The 20,925-nt window shown below is 55.4% G+C and overlaps 8 protein-coding genes across 8 annotated transcripts; 2 read left to right on the top strand and 6 right to left on the bottom strand.

Annotated features, from left to right (window-relative positions):
* Window positions 1-193: 193 nt before the first annotated feature.
* On the top strand, window positions 194-1,535 carry L226DRAFT_460266 (lipase; the record flags this gene model as incomplete). The annotated part of the gene is made up of 7 exons (XM_067675580.1): window positions 194-503; window positions 582-651; window positions 708-821; window positions 892-977; window positions 1,035-1,123; window positions 1,186-1,357; window positions 1,429-1,535. The coding sequence occupies 7 exons, from the start codon at window positions 194-196 to the stop codon at window positions 1,533-1,535; spliced, it is 948 nt and encodes a 315-aa protein (XP_067536844.1).
* Window positions 1,536-1,837: 302 nt separating this feature from the next.
* On the bottom strand, window positions 1,838-2,378 carry L226DRAFT_371799 (uncharacterized protein). Its single transcript, XM_067674313.1, has one exon. The coding sequence runs from the start codon at window positions 2,236-2,238 to the stop codon at window positions 1,900-1,902; it is 339 nt and encodes a 112-aa protein (XP_067536843.1). The 5' UTR covers window positions 2,239-2,378; the 3' UTR covers window positions 1,838-1,899.
* Window positions 2,379-2,773: 395 nt separating this feature from the next.
* Window positions 2,774-3,566, bottom strand: L226DRAFT_371797 (uncharacterized protein). Its single transcript, XM_067674312.1, has 3 exons — window positions 3,333-3,566; window positions 2,906-3,285; window positions 2,774-2,853 (listed from the first exon to the last, which is right to left on the bottom strand). The coding sequence occupies exons 1-3, from the start codon at window positions 3,494-3,496 to the stop codon at window positions 2,816-2,818; spliced, it is 582 nt and encodes a 193-aa protein (XP_067536842.1). The 5' UTR covers window positions 3,497-3,566; the 3' UTR covers window positions 2,774-2,815.
* Window positions 3,567-3,759: 193 nt separating this feature from the next.
* Window positions 3,760-5,340, bottom strand: L226DRAFT_559407 (uncharacterized protein). The gene is made up of 4 exons (XM_067683298.1): window positions 5,292-5,340; window positions 5,031-5,221; window positions 4,773-4,978; window positions 3,760-4,714 (listed from the first exon to the last, which is right to left on the bottom strand). The coding sequence occupies exons 3-4, from the start codon at window positions 4,843-4,845 to the stop codon at window positions 3,882-3,884; spliced, it is 906 nt and encodes a 301-aa protein (XP_067536841.1). The 5' UTR covers window positions 4,846-4,978; window positions 5,031-5,221; window positions 5,292-5,340; the 3' UTR covers window positions 3,760-3,881.
* A 536-nt stretch (window positions 5,341-5,876) lies between these two features.
* On the bottom strand, window positions 5,877-7,900 carry L226DRAFT_505567 (salicylate hydroxylase; the record flags this gene model as incomplete). Its single annotated transcript, XM_067678037.1, has 9 exons — window positions 5,877-6,337; window positions 6,396-6,446; window positions 6,504-6,593; window positions 6,656-6,829; window positions 6,896-6,913; window positions 6,981-7,372; window positions 7,434-7,502; window positions 7,593-7,798; window positions 7,869-7,900. 9 exons carry the CDS (start codon window positions 7,898-7,900, stop codon window positions 6,005-6,007), a joined length of 1,365 nt encoding a protein of 454 aa, XP_067536840.1. The 3' UTR covers window positions 5,877-6,004.
* A 5,203-nt stretch (window positions 7,901-13,103) lies between these two features.
* On the top strand, window positions 13,104-14,411 carry L226DRAFT_533378 (uncharacterized protein). Its single transcript, XM_067680443.1, has 3 exons — window positions 13,104-13,389; window positions 13,444-14,283; window positions 14,350-14,411. The coding sequence occupies exons 1-2, from the start codon at window positions 13,136-13,138 to the stop codon at window positions 14,261-14,263; spliced, it is 1,074 nt and encodes a 357-aa protein (XP_067536839.1). The 5' UTR covers window positions 13,104-13,135; the 3' UTR covers window positions 14,264-14,283; window positions 14,350-14,411.
* A 1,404-nt stretch (window positions 14,412-15,815) lies between these two features.
* Window positions 15,816-16,589, bottom strand: L226DRAFT_559404 (uncharacterized protein; the record flags this gene model as incomplete). The annotated part of the gene is made up of 5 exons (XM_067683297.1): window positions 16,550-16,589; window positions 16,369-16,496; window positions 16,217-16,312; window positions 16,053-16,163; window positions 15,816-15,965 (listed from the first exon to the last, which is right to left on the bottom strand). Coding segments are annotated over exons 1-5 (492 nt in total), but the record flags the coding sequence as incomplete, so codon positions are not given.
* Window positions 16,590-17,639: 1,050 nt separating this feature from the next.
* Window positions 17,640-20,161, bottom strand: L226DRAFT_460261 (alcohol oxidase; the record flags this gene model as incomplete). The annotated part of the gene is made up of 12 exons (XM_067675578.1): window positions 17,640-17,729; window positions 17,791-18,155; window positions 18,220-18,304; window positions 18,361-18,698; window positions 18,758-18,998; window positions 19,067-19,083; window positions 19,146-19,350; window positions 19,412-19,518; window positions 19,571-19,664; window positions 19,739-19,802; window positions 19,869-19,950; window positions 20,011-20,161. 12 exons carry the CDS (start codon window positions 20,159-20,161, stop codon window positions 17,640-17,642), a joined length of 1,839 nt encoding a protein of 612 aa, XP_067536837.1.
* Between the last annotated feature and the right edge of the window lie 764 nt (window positions 20,162-20,925).

Raw genomic sequence — 20,925 nt, 5'->3', positions numbered from 1 at the left:
AACGGCTTGAATGTCACCTTCCTTGGCGAGTTGCCCGTGCTTCCTTTTTACATTCATCGCTAATTGCGCCGCTACAACGCGTGATGAAGAGTCCTCCGCACGTAAGTTGCGGGATATAAAGCCCGCTGGAGGAGAGCCACCGGACCCAGACTCATCGCATCGTATCCTCCGGCCTTGCAGACCTCAACCGAAGATGGTGCCCTCTTTGCGAGTCTCCCTCGCTGCCCTGCTTTCGGCAGTACTCCTTGTATCTGCAGCTCCGACAGCTTCGGAGACCTCGCACGGCTCGCAGAGGGACTCCCTATGGCGTCGACAGAACGACATCCAGATTACCAACCTGACGCAAACTGAGATCACTTCGTTCAGGCCGTACACACACTACGCCAGCACTGCGTACTGTCAACCGAACACGACACGGACCTGGACGTGTGGGTCGAACTGCGAGGCCAACCCGACGTTCAAGCCCGTTGCATCCGGTGGAGACGGCGTCGTTACCCAGTTCTGTACGTCGCCTTAACTCCGCAGAGCACTCCGCTGTCGAAGTTGATACACTCACGCTCCACTGTCATGCCACCGCGTAGGGTTCGTCGGATTCGACCCCGAGTTGCGTGAGGTCATCGTGTCCCACCAAGGAACGGACACCTCGAAGATGTGAGAGTCTCGGCTCTCACGCTTGTCCTCCGAAATTAAATAACCATGCGTTGCAGCATCCCCGACCTAACCGATATTGATCTACCACAGACAATATTGGACCCCCGCCTCTTCCCGGGAGTCGGCTTCCCAATCCTTGTCCATAACGGCTTCGCGGCTACGCAATCCAGGTGCGCCTCTTCATGATTCGAGTGTAAGAAGACTGCTAAGTGGCATGCTTCTCTCGGCAAACTTGTACAGATCCGCGCCTGACGTCCTGGCCGCTGTCCAAACTGCGCTGTCGGATAATGGCGCCACTCAAGTAACAGTGGTTGGGCACTCGCTAGGTAAGACTGCATCACGTTGCATCCCTTAAGCCTGAGATGCTTACCTCGATGCTACAGGCGCTGCAATAGCTCTTCTAGATGCTGTCTATTTACCACTTCATTTGCCGAACGCGAGCGTGCGTGCTATCGTCTATGGTCTACCTCGTGTACGTTTTCTTGCTTTTCTCTGCCACGTTACGTGATCTAATTGACTGGTGTCGTGAATTAGGTTGGCAATCAAGCATTCGCAAACTATGTTGATGCTCAAATCAACACGTCCATCACACATATCAACAACATGGAGGATCCTGTACCAATCTTACCGCCCATATTCTTGGATTATCACCATCCGAGCGGCGAGATCCACATCCAGGATTCGGGTGTTTGGTCCGCTTGTCCTGGTCAGTATACGTTCTGCCTTTGATCGTTGCTCGTCTTGTACTTGGACTAACGTAACAATAACAATCTGTAGGTCAAGACAACCGTAGCAACGAATGCATCGTCGGTTCTGCAAACCTTCTCAAGAACAACGAAACTAATCATGACGGACCATACGACGGGGTGGAAATGGGGTGCTAGCCTGTCAATATGACTGGTTCGTCCATTTGGCCTCACAATCATTGCGTACCTGGTGAGCGGCGTACGAGTGAAGGATAACATTGTAGGGCCGTAGATATAATGACAGTGCTTTTTATCGCGATATGTCCGAACTTATACAACTCGAGGACCGTGGATGGAGATTAATTGTGGACTAACTACTACGTTCACCCCGGTGCGAGGACACCTTACATCTGCAACGACGCCACCGGCGAAACAGCAGCAAGAACGAAACTTGAACAAGCGACTCCCAAAGCGAATCATGTACCTCGCAAGTTGCTGAAGCCGTCTCGCGCAGAAGGCATTGTATGCGTGTCATTATATGTTACGTTACATGACCGTTCTTTCAATGAGTAACACCATGTCCAAAGCAGAAGGGAATGAACCAGCACAGTTGATACATCAACGCAAATACAGGATAGTCCATAACCAAAGAAACATGTCGCAGATGATTCAGAGCCATCCATACCAGAAAGATTGTCCAAGTGAATACATCCATGAACCACAGCCGAGCGAGCTGCGAGTGCGGTCCGCGCAGAACTGACCACCACGGGTTATGAGCGCAGACGGAAGTCTGGTGATACTCCTCTCTTGATATGCCTACCTCATGGTAGACGGGCAAGGTAGAAGTTCGCAAGGAAGGATTGGAAAAGAGACGATCGATGCAGAGATGACTTGTAATCATCGAGAGAGAAGTTGGTGACAGACGGGGAAGCCACAATTGAGAGTGGCGTTGAATCCGGATGCAGTGAGATCGCGAGGTTGTCGATAATAGAGTGAACACGAAACTGAAGAGAAGTATGAGGACGTCGCTGCCCGCGAGAGATCGTACGCAGGCCAAAGCGGATTTGACGCGGGGTGACGTACGGAACCCGTCGTTCTCCTGCACCGCTGGCGTGGTCAAAGGGCAGCGCTGAATTTCATCAGCTCCAAAGGCGACAGTGTGGTTTTCGGGGTGTGGCCAAAATGCTGCTTGAAACGATCATAGAGATCGTCCAAGGTGAGCGAGAGCGGAGTCCATTCCCACGTCGTCTTCTTCGACTTCAAGGTGATCGCGCGAAGTACACCCGGATCCACATACGTCCCACCAGGGTGCGTAGGCTTCATCACGATGCCCTGATTAATGCACTCCTGGCAGAATTGGGCAAGATCTGTGAGAGCGTCCTTTGTCGACTGTAGCAAGACACTCTCCGGGTGACGAGGAGCGAAGACCGGCTTGATCTCCGTCGTACACAGATGGCCGAGCCCGAGATGGTATCCAATCAGCAGCACTCCACCAAAGCGAGAACCGTTTTCCTTCCTGTACTCCGCAATGAGGTCTTGGTATACAGCACCATCCGCAAGGTGCTCACGGACGAACTCCCGATTCTGTTGAAGGCGCTGCTCTATAGAAGACAGGGCCATAAATCGGAGAAGCCACAAGTTTGCAGGAGTGGACTGCAACCCTCTATCTTTCACCGGGGCAAAGTATAGCTCGACAGCCACCCGGCCGCGGTCAAATTGTCCGGAGCAGGTGGGATGATCCCAGCCGAGGCGCACGAACGCATCTATAAGAGTCGACAGAGCCCAAGCGTGATGTTGCCTGAACTGTCCAAAATCGGCACGGACTGCGATAGGACTGGGGAAGTCTGTGCGGATGGGGAAACGTAGCGGTGCCAGTGGGAGATCATGAGTCGGATCGACGGACATCGTCATGAGTTGAGACTGAGTGTCCTTCGAACTGCATTCGTTTCTACAGTTCGTCAGAGAGGCAAACTAGACCTGAAAGAGTCAAATTACCTGTGACGACGGGTCCATGCTTCCCTCTGACATTCCTTGCTGCAATATATCGCTATGGAGCAGCCTCCGCACTTCCTCAGTTGCGTGCCTTCTCCGCTCGGGGAGGAACATTCGTGACAGACTGCCCTGTTTCCCATCGTGTACTGGTGGAGAATGTCTTCCATACATACAGCGAACGGATGATAGAGCGAGAGACGGTGTAGCTTCACAACAGGGCCAAGCAATCGTTCAAGTTGGTCAAGAAGTTGAATTCAAGACGGTACGCGCGAGGACATGTGCGCTTACTGACATTGATCGGATTCGGTCCGGCGTACCGCCACACAACAAGACCGTGACGGTGGCCATGGTAAGGATACTCAAACTTGGAGCACGGTCTCATTTCTATCCCGAGGGGGTCGAACAGCATTGAGCAGCGCTATGCCATAGTACAGTTTCGAAAATCTGATTCCATCACGACAATCACAGCTCAAGAGCTCAAGAGTTCAACACACAGCGTCCGTAGGCGCGCTCAAACCCACGATGATTACTCGGGTACTACAAGCCAGTCAATTACTTGCGGATCTGGCCTCGTCCGAGCCCTCCGTTATGACGGTACGGGCTGTGAGGGTGACGCCCAGTGTTCGCAGCAAAGAGTCGTGCAAACAGACCCATGGCGCGCTTGGCAGGCTCAGCGTCCGAGCCTGAGCCTGAGCTGTTAGAGGAGCCATCATCGTCACCCCAATCTATATCATCGCCCTCATCTCCAGTGTTCTCCCAATCGGAATCGTCCTCACCGCCGTCCTGGTAGTCCGACGAGTCGTCGCCGTCATCTAAGCTCGATGAGGGCGAGGGCGAGGGCGAAGCCACAGACGAAGAAGAAGAAGAAGAAGAAGACGAAGACGAAGACGAAGCCGAAGGCGAGGGTGCAGAAGTGGGGAGGTCGGTGATGGGGAGAGCGGCGATGAGGCTCGGGAGATTCGTCAACAGTGGCAGCGCAGTCGTGGTGGTATGGTGGTACGACGTTGTGGTGGTGTTATCATGGTACAAAGTCATGTTCTTAGGCGGCGGCGGAGCACGATGATATGTGCTGTCAGTCTCAGTCGACGTGTTGGTCGAGTCGTCGGCATCATCGTAGTCATCGCCGCCGTCGTATGTGGCGCCGTCGTCAGTCGGAATAGGGATAGCAGTTGTGCTGATAGTCGCGCTCGGGAGGCTGCTGGGCACGTCCGAGGTAGGAAGGACGGAAGCCACTGGCACACTACCGCCCGGGGCGACACTGGGGGCGCCAGTGGAGGCGACGATGGACAGCGTGCTGGTAGCGGTAGTAGGAGCCCCGCTGGGGACGACACTGCTGGCCATTCCAGACGGGATGGGAAGCTCTGTGACCGGCACAGAGACGGGAGCTGTGAAGACAGAAGTCAACGACTGACTTCGGCGACAGACTGTACATAGAGGACATACCGCTTTGGCCATGTGCTCCGGCGGATGCGAGGAGAACAAAGCCCGCAAGAGTGGCAAACTTGTGGCTGAGCATGGTGTGTTCGGGTGTGTAGGTTTGGAGAGAGATGTCCTGCTCTATATATACGCAATAGAGGCGACTAGCGCTTGTAGTGCGTATGAGGGGTTGCGAGTGATCGAAGTGATGAGTTCTGTAGCTCGAAGTACGGCTTATTTATGCATCAGCGAGGTCTTCCGACAACCACTGCCAAATGCGCATACCTTCCGACGCTGTGCTAGCGGGATTCCGCCGTCGTAACCATCTAGGGCAAGCAGCCGCTCTATCCGACGCGCTTAGCACTAACTCCGGCCGGAATACGTTGATTTGTGCGTGGAAGTCCTAGCAGCGGATAGGCATGCACCGTATCCTCGACCCGAACCGACGCGGCTCTCTACGGGAGTTTGCATTTCATCTGCGGACACAGTCAGAATTGAGATGCGTATGCATATACTTGGATCAACGGTCAGGATCAAAATGCGCACCTTCCAGTTGTTCTGGCAGGAATCTAAAGTTGGTCTGGATTCAAACGCGGGACTCATGGCGGAGTGGAGAAGAGCTGGACGAATTTGGAATACGGCGGCTAGAATTTACAACATACCGTTTCTGGCAACTCTCCGCGCTCTCGGCCACCTCGGTGCAAGCCTCTAAGCGAATACGCCGCATCCACCTGCAGTAAGCGACATTGAAGCACTTTCGCTTGTTTTGCAACACGTCTACAGTTTGTAACAGTTGAATGACCGATGGCCGGAATAAGGAGGGTACCCGGTATTCAATATTCAAGCCGTGCAACCAGCCATCCGGTGTCAAGCAAACGTACAGAAACTCAGGACCCGTTCCATTCGTACTCTACACGCGACACACGTTGTTGTCAAACTGCATTGACACACTCAGTGACTCACAACCTGCCGACCTCTCGATGCCGGAGGAGTCGCAGGCGGATATCCCGCGGCGTCACTACCGACGCTTGCTCGATCGAACAGGCGGACAGATCGAGATTTTATCGGCCTGTCAGTGTCACGCAGGATGCCTGATGCCAAGGTGGGTATGATCCCACCGCATCACCATACGTCGCGTAGCTACTAGCATACAACAAGATTAAGGCCGATTAGTCCCGTGAAGTAGTATAAGGAAGTCGCTCTCTAGTAGCGCCAAGTCAAGGATATCGATCAGAGCTGCAACACACAAGACCACAGAGTTAGCTGCCAAACGACGGGTCGTCGAGCAACCGCAGGGCCCTCGAGACATCGCCATCCAGCGTCGTCTTCCACGCCCACTCCCAATTCATCCGCACGCGCGTCCGGATCTCTTTCAGCTTCTCCGCGTCTTCGCTCCCATTTTGGGCAGACGCAGGCCGGTCGAATGTCAGCCCTGGGTAATTGAGGGTGTAGAGGATCCCATTTTCGCGCGAGGCCTCTTGTATGCGTAGGGCGAACGGGCGGCGGATGGAGTCGTAGACACGCAGTGCGCGACCGATGGTTGACTGAGTGGTGCGGCGGTCGCCGAGGACAGTAGCGAGTATGAACGCGTCCTACAGAAGAGTTCATCAGTGGGGAGGCCGGTGACAGCGGTGTCAAGTAATGGCGTACCTCGATGGACTGACCTGCGCCCGCGCCCTGGTACGGCATCATAGCGTGCGCCTGAAGAGGATATGTCAGTCACTTTCTAGAACTGGTAATGCACAGATGGAAACGTACAGCATCACCCAATAACGCGACTTTACCAGAGACGAAGGCAGGAAGAGGGAGGGTTGTGTGGATCGCCCAACGGTTGATGCGCTCAGCGGACTATCAAGCACCCAGGGCACGTCAGCACACTCAGGCACGATGGGGTGCATGGATTGCTGTACCTGAAGGAGTGCCTGCACCTCGGGTTCCCAGTCGTCGAAGTCCTGCAAGACTTCAGAGGACGGGACGTCTTGTACCCACGGCCCCTTGAACGTCGAGTACTCGAGATCATACCGGGCGCGGAAAGCAGCAAAGTTGATCATCACACCCCGCTGTATTGGATATACTGTGATTTCCTACGCAGGCAAACGTCAGACTAACGCCAATGCAGACTGCGGCCGGGGAAGAAGGTGACCACTTACGGAATTTTTCCCGAGGTACTGGGCCGATCGTGAGGGAGCGTATCAGCCACCGACCGCGTATGGTAACCCGCGACAGTTAGCGCACCAGCATTGGATTCTCCAGCACCCGGTGATTGGGCAGCCTTCTGCGGAGGGTGTCCGACGAGAACAGTGCACGGTAGGCGACCGTGCCGCTCCATTTTGGTGGTCCTGCTCCGAGGACCTTCTCCGCGTCCTGATATCGACCCTCCGCCCTCGCTACTGCCGCGAGCTCCTGCACCATAAAAGAACGAACCGCTGACTTCACACCGTCAGCACCGATGAGGACGTCGCACGTCGCGGTGGATCCATCCTGAAACTCAAGCCTGACGCTGGGGTGTCGGGAACGAGACTGGGTATAGGAGACCAAACGCTTGCTCGTGTGCTTGCCGCAATTGCGTCCGAGATGACGTAGGAGCACCCCATGGAAGTCTGCTCGATGAAAGGCGAGCAAGCCTCCTTCCGGGAAAGGAACGAGGACCTTAGCGGGATGTGGAGCCCGGAGCGGGCGACAACGAACCTGGCGTAGAGAGGGTATAAAAGTTGACACCCTCGGGCTGATCGCCCTTTCGGAAGTGGAACGCAATCTCTGGCATCGCAAAGAGTCAGACGGATCAGAACGAGTACCACAACAATGGTGCAATGGTAGGGTAACACAAGAGCCGAAGCTGACACGCACGAGGTAGGTCCGTCGGCGGAACAACGGCGACTTTCGACAGGTCATCGCCGAGCCCAAGGGAGCAGAGGACTCTCCAAGCTCGAGGCCAGACACCAATGCCAGCACCGATTTCGGTGAATGCGTTGTGGGCCTCGTACACATCTATGTCTATGTCATGGTATCGCGAAAGGGCGACCGCGCAAACGAGGCCACCAACACCGCCTCCGCTGTGAGGCAAGGAAAGAGAAAGTGCGTCAGTGAACCATTGGTCAAGCGCCTGTATGAGGATGAAGGTACCAGATCGCAACGCGGAACTTGTGTGGAGACATGGGCTGCAGGCCGGCGAGGAAGGAGGATCAGGTACGGAGAGTCGGAGAGTGAGGTATGTGGGGCCTGTGATGAGCGAGACGTATAAGTATAAGCTGGCGAGACGTCACGAACGCACACGGGAGCCGAATGCGGGGACTTACCAATATTCATCTGATTGGCGTGTGGTGTTACCTCTGGTAAGCGTGGTGGAGATCAATGGGAAAGAGAAGGAAGAAGTCAATGCACGAGGAGACGCGGGGGCACGAAGTAGGGAGGAAGCGATAGATCTAGGCGGGGATGAAGAGCGGCGGAGCGTGCGCAAGATTCGGTTACAGGCCCAGCCAGTCTCGCGAAAAGGACGGATAGAGAGGGATGGGGCGCCATGTGGGCAGGGAGTCGCACGAAAGAGTCGGGAGAGAGCAGGAGGGTTGCCGTATCCTCCCATGCTCGCATCCTCCGCAACGGGTTAGGGCTGCGAGGCACACGGAGTTTGATCAGGAAGGACGTCTTGAGCATCCGGAGAAAAGGATGCGACCGTCACGCTCCGTAGCTGGCCGACGATGGGCCTGCAGCCGACGGCGGAGATCTGGGCCCGCCACATAACATGTATGTATCATTGTATGTGCGATGTGCAGGCGTGTTCGGGGCGAATGGACAGTGGCATGGTGTCATCACGGCGTCTGCACGCTGCCGCTGGCTCCTTGGGATCGCGCAACTGTATCTGATTGAGTGTCTGCCACTCCGTCGACCTCCTCGCCAGCATCATTAACGACGATTAGGCTGATGAGTACACTCTCCAGCCGCTGTCCAAGCATCAGCGAACGCTATCTGCGATAAACGACACGCCGATCCCGCCCTCACCAGGTCTGCGGGCCAGCGTGCTCCGCCACGCGCCAGTCCGTATACTAGTCGTCTTTGTGCTCCGCGCATATCCACGAGAAAACCGCCGGATGTCGAGCGGGGCAATGTTGCGCAGCGCATCATCCGCGCGGGTCGACAAACATGCTCGTGGCCAGTTGCGGTACGATTTGATCGGTTCGCGCAGCCACGCCTTGCCACGGGACTGAGATGGGCTGATGTCGCGCGGACGAGGACAGATTCACGCCCGCTGCGTAGCGCGGCGTCCGCTGGCGTCGGTCGGGGGCTGCTGGACGAGGGTGCATCGAAGAGAGCGGTGGGCAGGAGAGTTGCTGCGTTGGCAGTGGCATCCGCGAGTCGCCCGCTCCTCCGCGCGCGATGGTGGCGCGGCCCTCAGATCTCGATCTCTGCATTCACAGCGGCTGCCATATCCGGCAACCCTCCGCGCGAGCCGCGCTCGCTGCCGTTGCGCCCACCATCGGCAGCCTGACCGCGGTGCCCTACCGAGTGCGCGCACGCTATGTCACAACTGTGTGTGTCCGCTGCGTAACTGAGAGGGACGGCATGGCGGAAAAGCCCGTCCGACGCGGTCGAGAGCGCCTACGCCATGCTCTAGCCACAGATTCGCTCCGAGTCTTTGTGACAGACTCGGATTCTCCCCGGACGCTGGCACTCCCGGTACCCTAGGCCTGTTCTCAGCTGCTCTCCCACCACTTATCTGGCTGGTATATGCAACTGGCTCCCTCGATGTCTGTCGACCACAGCGTGCACCGGTTTCCTCAACGACCCAGCGGAGCGGTAAGTGGCATGCGCAGTGACTTACACGACGACTCCTGTGTGTCACAACACAACTCGTGCTTTTCATGACGCCAGAACTTCTCGCAGCTGATACGGAAAGGAGGGCCTTGAGACCGCTTCCTGGGCCTCGGTAACTCGGCCGCGCGAGTCGCAGAAATTCTATTCGCCGGTGGCTTTCGTAGCGTCGCCCTTCTATCGCGTTGTCCGTGCCTTTCGTCCGCTCCTCTCGCAGTCTCTGGCTTCTACAATACAAAGTCTCTGCACGCGCCCGGCTCCACGTCCACATCCCCCTCGTTTGTGCCATACCCGTGCTGCTTCCTTCACGAAGTCGCCATCCAGCGCTCTAACCGCACCTCGACATCTGACACCTTCTTCGACGACCGCATCTGTGCCGCTTACTAGACAAGCGGCGAACGATGTACTATGACGTAACCTACCATTCTACTGCAGCCTCCTCGGCGTAGCTGCCCCTCGGTGCCCGCAATGTTAAATGCGCACTACAAATTGCAGACGTGCTATCCGCCGTGTCCCAATGCCGACCACATGCAGATCCGTTCACACCCACGCAAGGGGCGTGCATATGCTACCCGAACCGCCGGGTACATCCCTAAAGCCTCCGCGAAGCGACCTTGTCCGTGAAAATCGGCCTGGCACATGTCCGCTTCGTCCCGCTTGGGTCTCTTGAAGTCTCGGCGATTCTCCGTCCGGGGATGTGAGCCCACGTTCGCGCAAAGAGCCGACTCTTGTGCACCGCTGCCGCGGACGCCGACAACACTTACGGGGAAGGAATCGGATTCCGGGGTAAGGTTGCCTTGGATGGAAAGCTGGCATCCAATCCCGAGGATATGGTGCGACAGTCGGACATATGTATAGGGCGTAGGAATGTGTGCATGTGCAAGTCGATCTTGAAGCTTGAAGTGGGGACCGAGCCTGGGCTCGGTCCGAGACTTTCGACCTTTATTTGACGGAGCTCATCAGCACAGTGGTGCACATGATGTTCCTTTCTCTCTGTGGATGATCAAAATCTTGGAGCCACCAGGAACGGCGTCTCAGGGTGAATTGACCACTGCATTGACCCGTGGTGGCTCATATTGCATGCGCAATTCGGGAATATTCTCGGGTGCAATACCCCTCGACCTTCGCAGACGTCTATGAACGACATCCGGTCGCTGGGAGCCAACTGCAGCCAAGCATGATCCCATCGATCCGCTGCAATCGGCGGTGGGCTCGGTAGGCGTCGATAGCGGATTGCCGAGCGGTCCGAAACGAGCGTCGGCGACGAAACAGACTCAAGCTCGGGCTCGGGACTCGGGGGTATGTAAAATACGCGCACTTCGGACGTCCTTTCCTTTCGCATCTCGCTGCATATGTCGGGGCGCCCCGATCACACTACACCTATCGAGGCGGTCATACTTGGCGGTGGTGGTGAATTGAAGGCCCGAACGCCGCGGCTCGTGATGAGCGTGTTTTGCCGGGTAAAGTGCGCCCTGCGGCCGTGGTCACGGTCTATGATACATATGCAAGTATGATGACATTGACCGTGACACCTTGAGTGCTGCGCAAATGCAGTGGCAGGAACGTAATGGCGTAGGTGGTGACCGGTGATGGGTGGCACGTAACGTGTTCCTGGCTTGCGCATCGTCTTACGGAAAGGACGATATCAACGGACTCGGACGCCCGACCGACTGAACCTTCCGTCGAGTCGCTCGGAAGGCGAAGGCGAAGCGACCGTTGACCCAGCGGAAATGGGGGGCGTGTGCTCGGGCGACACGGTGTGCTTCGGCTCCTGCAACATTGTTTTTACTCTCCGCCTGCGACATGCTCCAGTACGGCATTGTTCTAACCCGCGACGGGACGTGAGACAGCCGAGGACCCTGTTGGGCCGGTCGGTAGCTAGAGAGAGGGGTTCCATGCACTCATACTCTCGTACTTACCGGTGGATCCCGTCTCCGCACGCTCGAGTCGGATGCGGGCAGGAATAGGTCGCAGAGGGCCGAGGCATGCAGATATACAGACGAAAGTGAAGGCAGGGCGTCAGGATGTGCAAGGCGCGGAATGTGTCCATGTCACCCGAGGAAGGGAGTGGAGGTTGCATTGTTGCATGCCGGATCCAGCGTGCGCACAGGGCCAAGCCGGTTGCGTGACCGTGTCAGTCGGTTGGACGCCGCTTCTGAGTTTCGAATCCCGTCAGCTCTCCCTTCCTGCACTCATCCACCACGCCCTGGATCAATGTTGTTTCGCAACTCACGTCAGAACCCTCCCTTCCGCCCCGTCATCCTGACCCAGGCCTCGCCGCACACGCACGCGTGGCCGTCCGAGGCGGCTCACTTAACCCCGACATCCGACGACCTAGCAACGCTGTGCAGTTGTTGCTTTCCTGGGGGGTCACGCGCCGTCAACAACACACGGACGAGAAAACCTTCTGGACGTATCACTTGCCTATCGCATGCCTACTCACCTGCCAGGCTTGCCGCGAAGCTCGCCGTAGCGTATCCACTCCATTGGGTCCGTCGCCATTTCGAGGAAAAGAGGATCGGGCGGAGGTTAATGGGGGCGCAATCGGTCATGAACGGCAAATTTCGAGGACTGGTGAGTCGTCGTCTTCTGATGACCGTCGATTGGGGGCACTGTGACTGATCAGGGACCATCGACGCCTACACATGCACAGTATCATTTTGCATCGCTAGCACGTTGCGTGACAATTCGCTTGGAGGCGCCGTTTAAGCCCCGAATATAAAAATCTGCGCGCAGTTGTGAGTGAACCCATCCCCTCTCGCAACGTCATCTCGCTCTCTCTCGCATGTCCTACTCAGGTGCCGTCAGCAGAGACATGAAATGGTGCTCTGTGGAGTCACTTTCTCTCCACTAATACTATGCAGCTAACCAGGTCCAGGTCGCAAAGTCATGTCGACTGACTCCTGTGGGGACGGTCAACCGTACGACCTCGAGCAGCAAGTCCTGGTTCCGACCGTCGCACCCGTACGTGTCGTATATGGCTCAACCGCCGTTGTCTTTCTGGATGCACCACCCACTGGTTCTCGTCTTGTGTCCAACGAATCGGGAAAGCCGAGCAGCTACGACCATATTCTGCGCAAGAAATGGTACCTCGCCATTTCTTTCCAGAATATGATCTTGACTGCGTTCGGCTGCATGTGCCCGGATGCGGCACACATTCGAACACTCACCATACCAGGTACAGGCCAATCCCGAGCGCAGTCTCTTGTCATCTTGTCCCTTGTCATACGACATAAAAGGCTCAGCAGCGTTGATATGCGGCCGGGCGCGTTGTTCACCGTGTACCATACCAGGAAGGCAGGGGCGCATATGCTAGCCATACCGTGAATATTGTGACGCGTACTGTGTAGATGATTGTGGTGGTTTCCAAGTTCTTCTGTCGTAGTCTGGACCGTGACGGCGGTCGTTCGGAATCGCATCGACGGGCTTGCCCGATCGAGATCTATAGCTCTAAGCGCCCAGGGGATGTACCCTCGCCAAGCCGAATTCGAGCTTCGAGTCCAAGTCTGGCCCCGTTCGCTACGAATCGTATTTCTTCTCCGACACAGTCATGCTTGCAGCATATTCCCCCACCCTCTGCCAAAATGCAACTATACATGATGGAGCTCGTCCATGACAATAGCGAGCAGCGCCATCCCACACTTATGGACGACAGCGACGACGAGGAATGGTTCCAAGTTCCCCGTCCGTCTACGCATGCTACGTTGCGGATTCAGGAGCCCTCCACCTACTGTCACTCGTGCGGAACCCGAGGTGTAAAAGTACGGCGATGCAGCGGGTGCGCCGTGGCGTGTTATTGCAGCAGGGAATGTCAGAAGACCGCATGGCCCGCACACAAGTGAGTCCTCGCAACCTCCATCAATATCATTGTTTTCATCTCATGAGAAACCAGGCACTGGTGCCGGGAGAGCGATCGACGGGGTCCAGAGACCTCAGCCGAGGAATATGCGGACCCGTGGGGCCCTCAGTACAGGCTGCAGAACCTGAAGGAGAGCCCCTTTCCGACGAGGATCGCAGCTATCACCAGCTTCGGCCAATTCATGCAAGACCATGTGGTGGCAACGACGCTCATGATGGAAGCGGCGGCGTATCTGTTGGTGACTGGGGGCCATTTCGAAGAGCTGCAGGCTGGGGTACCACACGTCGCTGTCTTTCACGTCGAACCTCGCCGCGATCACCCAGAGCCCGGGAGAACCTGGCGTGTGCGCTCTTTCGGCATACGCCCTGCCGATAATTGGGTCCAGCAGTATCCGCTGCTGGAGGTGGACTTGCCGAAGACTCTGGAGGCACACAGTGTTGTCTCAGAAGTGTACAAGGCTGAGTTAGGTTCCAAATATTGCGCTACACTCATCACAGCCTACCATCTTCTTGAGTCTACCGCTGAAATCGGACAGATACCGGTATACGCTCCAAGAGACCCTGGAGTATTGGAGGAGCAGCTCGTCGTGGATGCTCTCCACGACATCATCCAGCTTTGCATCTACGCCATTCGCTACGACGTCGTTCTTCCGCCTCCGACACTCGAAGACAAGATATTCGTTGCGTCCGCGTCTGTTCCCTCTCGTTACAGGAAGAAAAAGTCGAGAAAATCGAACCGAGTTGCCGTCACTCTAGACACCGTCTACGGTAGGCTCGTCAGAGCCGGTTATACTCCAAGGAGCACCATGTCTCCGACGCAGATGATGAACCTGTTGGCCGAGATCCAGAGTTAGACTCTGTCTCTGTCACTATGGTGCGGTCGCCACTCCTGCCTTCCCTCATCGACTGTTCTCAGTATTGACTTTCATGCTGTTCTTAGGTAATCGTCCGCGGGAGGCTGGTCCGTACAGCCGTATCTCCGTGCCGTTTATTAACGACAACCTACTTCTGTCGTAGTAATTGCATATTCTATCGTTTTCTATTGAACCTAGGTGCACTTTCCGACGGGTCTGCGCACCATCCATGCCGTGTGCTCTCGTGGACGTATGTGACCATCGCCGCTCTCAAATTTCAACTCGACTTTGCCCTCACAACAACCTGTGTCCCAAGCGCGGGAGTTCTACCCTCGATATCCACTCCGGCTCACATCTGGCAGGGTCCCTATGGCTTCCCCACGCTGCGTCATCTCGCTGTTCTGACCACCATTGGGGATCTTCCTTCTCGGCCACCGCGGACGGCCTCAATTGCCACTCGTGCAATCCTCTCATGGCATTGGCACTAGGTTCAGCAGCATGTCAAGATGCACACGCCCCCTAACAGGAGGCTTAAGATAGAACAGTGTCCGAAGTACGTACTACCGTGCTCTGCATGTGCAACCAGCGCAGCCCTGACGGATACACCAGCGCCAAGGAAACGACTAGTATGACTATGTATCGGGCAGTGCTGACAGGAGCAAACAAATTTGGCGCAGGTGTGATCGCCGTTTACTGGGAAATGATACCCCACGCGGCATAGTGCGCGGACCGTACCACTATTAGGTTGCGAACAATGGCGGTGGCATGGGAGACGGCGACTTCTACAGGCGGTATCCGCACGTCAGGTGAGCTTTGCCCCGCACTTCGTCCGTTGAGCGGTTGCGCAGTGTTAAATGATGCTAGTGGCGTCGGGGCGAGGTCTTTGTCCGGGACCCGCGGCGGTCGCGTTGCGAGTCGAGACGGTATCCTTCCGCACAATGTCCTTTGCGTATCAAGCAAGCATAGTGGAGGTTAGCTCACAGGCCTCGTTGCCTTCCGTTCGGCTCGGGCATGCACATTCAAGGCGCTACAGAATTACACTCACTGTGTCACTAGAGACGCAAACGTTCGTACGCAGTGGTAGTCGAGAACACAAGAGGAACCGCATCAATCAGAACTGTACCATCACGCTACCATGCGGTTGTCGCTCAGATATTCACATCGAATAAGCAGTACTCATACTTTGACAAACTTGTCAAGCACTTCCTGCACTACCCGCATTTGAATCTCGGTTAGATGGCCCTGTCCGCGGAGCTCATCGAACCACCGGTCCCGGGTAGCCATCCGAGCCAAGACATGCAAATAGGGTATGTCTTTGATGCCGAAGAAGCGAAAAGGCAGGCTAGTCGCATTGCGTCGACTAATGGGAGGCAGGAAGCCAGAAGCTCCTGTACCGACGCCGTTTCCCCGGCGATCGACGCGTTCGGAGTATGAGTGGCGACCGCCACATTTGCCCTCTGATACGATCGGCAGGATCTCTTGACTGCTTTGTGCGAAATGAGGTAGTCCGCGTGCGCCTCTTGCTAGGTTTACCTGAGGTAGATTTAGAGGGCTCAGACAGCCGCCTCAGTGATATGTATGTGGGTGCTAGAGGGCGTAACCAATGGCCTCCCTTCCATCGACCTAGCAGCCGACCGTGTACGCTCCTCCGGGTGCCGAGTGATCCCGAAACTCGATGCGAATGACGCAACTGGAGAATTTCCTGGATGAGGTATAGTAAGCATAGCGTACTGCATGTCCAACTCGACGAAGGGCACGGAAGTTTGCTAAAGTGGTATTTTCGACGAACCTTATGGCAGGTGCTTTGACTTGGGTAATGGACCTTGAGTTCACTACGGAGATAAAAAGTGACAGGCCAGCCATCTTCAAACTCACGCAGAACCGCAATTCGCTCGAGAAGCTGCACCACATGTCAGTGAGCATATCCATGGTACTGTACAATGGATATAGTACCTTTTCATGGACCATGTCGAGCACCACCGGGTCCTGACGACCGTATGGCACGTTTAAATTCATGCCATGTTTAGCACAAGTTCGCCGTATGACGTGCTGTACGACGATGCCAATTAGCATTTCCGGTGCTTTCAACGAGAGGACATGCGTACCAGAATTGCCGCGAATATATCTTCACAGCTTTGTAGGCCCATCTGCTCCTGCAGTGAAACCTTGCTCCCATCCCCGACGTACATGTGCTGCGGCGGAAAACGTGGCCGAGGTCTCAAATCATTGATTACTAGGAAGACCGGATTCAGCTCATAAACACAGATTGGAACGAGGATGGCATACCGGGCATGGCTGTGGCTGGGATCGAGTGTTGTATACGGAGGTTCAGGCTGAGCACGGTTCATATAGACCCCGAGGCTGCAGCATGTACAATTATGACCCTGCGGGCTAGACCATCGTGCACGGACCACCATGCTTCACTTAAGGCTTACCAAAGGACGCATATAGGCATAGTAGGTCATCTCCATTAGTTCACCGTCTGTTCTAATTCCTCGTACGTTCAAGTGGGTAGACTCTGACCCAAACGGAGTAAAAGGGAGGTCAGCCCGAGAGGACGTTGGCGCTACCACAGTCATAGTCGTGAGTCTGGGACTCCCTACACTTTATCGGATCATCGGGACAGAAGCAGAAGACGCAAGCCGCCAAGTCGGCTCATGTATCTCCAGATCATGATGGTCACGGGAGTCTGGCCAGAGGACAGCACATATGGGGTGTCTAGCATGAGATCGACTCGCAGCGCAGAAGCAGAGTACAAAGCATGCACAACTCACCACCGCCCGTCGCCAATCACTGCGATCAGGGACATTTGATACCCAACGGACTTTGTCCATTGGGAGAGATACTTATGGCGTGGCTAGGAAGTCGAGCGCATCGAGGCAAAGCCGGTTTAGCCAACCCAGCAGATTGTTTCTGAACCCACTGACCTTCGGACGGACGATCTTGCTGGTCGTTCCGGAGGAACAGGAAAGACACTTCTGGTAGATTACTATATGCCCCATGTAGGTACAGCTTATACATGTAACAAAACAAAACAACAACAAACCCGGAAGATAAAGCAAACGGAAAGGAAACAGTGCAGCTATGCTTCTGTCCATCTACTAACTGGCGTAACCCAAGTCCGATGATGATGTACAGTACACTTCCGATAGCAAACGAGTGATAGTAATGAGCGCGGTGATATCGTGGGAGTACGACATTGGGACATCAAAGCGAGAGATAGAAGGAAGTCTGAATGATAGATACTGATACCATTAGATGGTGCGGGTGTATGTCGCAGCTTCCCGAGTGTGTGATCTCTCATGAGCAGTGTCGGAAAAGCTGGGTACATACAGGGTATGAGACTGATAGTCAGATCGCGGGCGTGGAAGGCTCTTTAATGGGAATGAGCGGCCTTGATGAGATCCGCTGCACGCTCAGCGAGGGCATACGTCGGGATCATCGTGTGCGCTGCAGGAACGAAGGGCTACACAAACAAATCGAGTCAACTCGGTGCTTCACTCGCGTTCCGAATGAGATATACGTACGAAGGCAGAGGCATCGACGACGCGGAGACCAATAGTGCCCTTGACGGTAAGGTCCGGGTTAAGAGCGCCACTACCCTGAGCGGTGGTGCCCTTCTTGCCCATGCCGACGGTACCAGAGACGTGGTTTACGACGAGAGCGTTCGCACGAATGAAGTCCTCGATCTGCTCATCGGTCTTTGCGTTCGCCGAGTCGCCGTATTCGCTAACAATCCAGCTGTCCCAAGCGGGGGCCTGGAGGAAGCGACGGCCGGCCTTGAGAGCCTCGCGCATGGTGTGAATGTCGAAGCCGCCCTCGTCGCTGAGCAATCCAGGGTTGATGATCGGATAGTCGAATGGGTTCGTCGACTTGAGCGTTAGGTTGCCACCTATGTGAAGCGCACATATATGCAATCAGCCATGGCGAAGAGTGATGAGGATATCGGGGCTTACGAGACACCGGTGTATAGAGGTTGCTGATGAGCGTGAGGAAATTGCCCGTTGGTAGAGAACCGCCGCCGAAGGCAATGTAAAGATCCTGTGCGTTATGTCGTGTCAGTGGGAAGTCGGGAGTTTGATAGATTGATAGCTTACCGAGAAGATCAGCTGGTAGTGAGGAGCCGTTGAACCCGAGCTTGGATCAGATACAGCCTTGAAGATGCTGTCGTTAGAAGGAAGTCGTCCCCAAGCCCACTGGTTGCAGGCGCCAAGCGTGAAGTCGCCCACGCGACTGTTCTGCCAGAGCGCAAGCTGCTGGGCGGCAAGCTCCGGGTCGGAACCCAGGTTATCGAGCGTGTCATCAGAGCTGACTTTGTAGTTGGTAGTGAGAAGCGGGTGGTCCTGCATGTTCTGGCCGACATCGGGGAGATCAACAAGCGAAGAAATCCCATGAGACGTGCACTGCGCCTTCGGACCAATACCCGACAGGAGCACTAGTGATATAGAACGCAGATGAGTTCATGGACCTTGACACATGTCGCAAGATACGTACGGATCTGCGGCGAACCAATAGCGCCGGCGGAGAGGATAACCTCCTTTGATGCCTGCACGCTATAGACGTACTTGTTGGGGCCGCTGGTGTATTGCACTCCTCGGACAACGGGGACACCACCCTGCGAGCTGGTCTTCACAACCTTGGTCACCTGCGCACCAACGATAACGTCGAGGTTGCTACGTGAAAGGGCGGGCTGGATGTAATCCCTAGCTGAGTTCGACCGAGCGCCGTTCTGAATCTATATCCCGTTGGGAGATCACGTCAGAATGTGGTTTCCATCACGATGAGCGTACGGTTAAGACGAACCGCGAAGGGCGTCCAGCCTGTCAGGGGACAGCATGAGTAAATCCTTGAGCATCGTCCGAATGTCGGATTTTGCACTCACTGAAGCCGATCATATCACCTGAGTTGACGTCCTGGTTAAACGGAAACTCCGAGGACAGCTCTTGTTGAGCATTCAGGGCAATCTGGTCAATGGGCAGAGAAACCTGAGGGAGCCCAGCACCAACAGGACCACTGGTACTGTGGAGATTGGAACTGAACTTCAGCGAAGCATTCTGGACATTGGGCGAGTTCGTGAAGTTTTCCAGCTGCGGTAACAGACCGATGAGCGCCGATCGCTTGATGTCTAGGCTATGGCACATCACGCACCTTCTTCAGGTATGTGAACATGTTGTTCCAATTCCAACCGCTGTCACCAGTCACGGATGCCCAGCGGTCATAATCGTCCTTCGCACCACGCGTGTAGATCATGTAGTCTGGCAACACGCTGTGAGGAAGGCAGGAGATACGCGTGGAAGAACCACATACTGATGGACGTGGAACCTCCCAGGACCTTTCCACGCGCGTAACCAATGGAACGATCATTCATTCCCACCTGAGGAGTGGTCGTGTAGTTCCAGTCCTGCCGTAAAATAATTCAGTATGGATGGACTATCGGTGGCTCAACATGCCTGATAAGATCAAGACGACACTCACGAACGTCGAACCAGTTAATACCGGAGCGAGCCATGGGATCTCGATATTCGTGTTGTTGTAGTCGCTAATGCAGCCGGTATGTCAGCACCGCCTCTCAGGCTCAATGTGCAATTCTGTGGAAGGCGCCTACCTTGATCCAGCTTCCAATAGCAACACTTTGATAGAACTGTTCTCTGTCAACCGGTTTGCCAAAACGCCACCGGCCGCACCAGCTGCATCCTCACGGCATGAGCATCCACGACAGTTACACAGAATAGTCACAAGTTACTCACCACCAACGATCACATAGTCATAAGTAGTGCGCGAAACGTGGCTGAACGCAGCCTCAGGGCTGGTGTAAAGGGCCGCAAGAGCAGACTGAGGAGCAGCAACCGAAAGGAAAAGCAAAGCTGCTTGAGCGGCGGAGGTTGAGCGGAATAACATGTTGCAAGTCTGCCGTCCAAGCCAGCAACAACGCCAACGGGGTTAAAATGAGTGAAAGTTTACCAAGGAAGCCGGGGAGGGGGAGGGTGAAGGATGAAGGAAAGAAGCAGTGGACGAAGGACGGTCGGGGAGCGCACTTATATTGCGATATGTCGCAAAGTCGCGGCGGCGCAAGACGCGCGAGTGACCCAGACGACCGATGCTCGAATCAGCGACGCATCACTGCTGTGAGGTAATCTCTCCCGTTCCGGGGAGCAGCACAAAGTTTGACCCGGGTCCGATGCTGCGAAATGGAAATGATTGGTTTCCTTGCCCGTCTATCAGGAACGACGACACAAGCGCAGACACTTGTGCGGCCGGCGGGACAGGGAGCGCACGGGCTAGTCATAGAGACGCCAGATGCATATGGCTCTGCTCATCCATATTCACGACGTCTGTCGGGCCTATGACCATCACATCAGTCGGCAACGGTATCCCTGAAGGTCTTGAGATCAGCATGGATCAGCGAGCGGCGGGGAAGAGAAGAAGTCCGAGCCACTTGCAGTGCTGGCTCGGAGATCTACCTGTGGCATCAGATGACTCCCACGGAAGGATGTCGTAAAGGCGAACAGTGTTTCAATCCCTGTTCACAACATCAAGGAACTGAGCATTCGTACAAAGCTTTCGATTTATCCGGGTACAGGACGGCTCCACCAATGCGTCCGTGGTCCGAGAGCGTCCGAAGCAAACCTGTGATCGTACAAGGGTGAGCAGTCCACAGCGCA

Source organism: Lentinus tigrinus (genome assembly GCF_003813185.1).
Source record: "Lentinus tigrinus ALCF2SS1-7 unplaced genomic scaffold L226scaffold_8, whole genome shotgun sequence".
NCBI classification, from domain to species: Eukaryota; Fungi; Basidiomycota; class Agaricomycetes; order Polyporales; family Polyporaceae; genus Lentinus; species Lentinus tigrinus.
The sequence above is the reverse complement of the archived record's forward strand: the minus strand, read 5'-3'. Positions and strand labels throughout refer to the sequence as shown.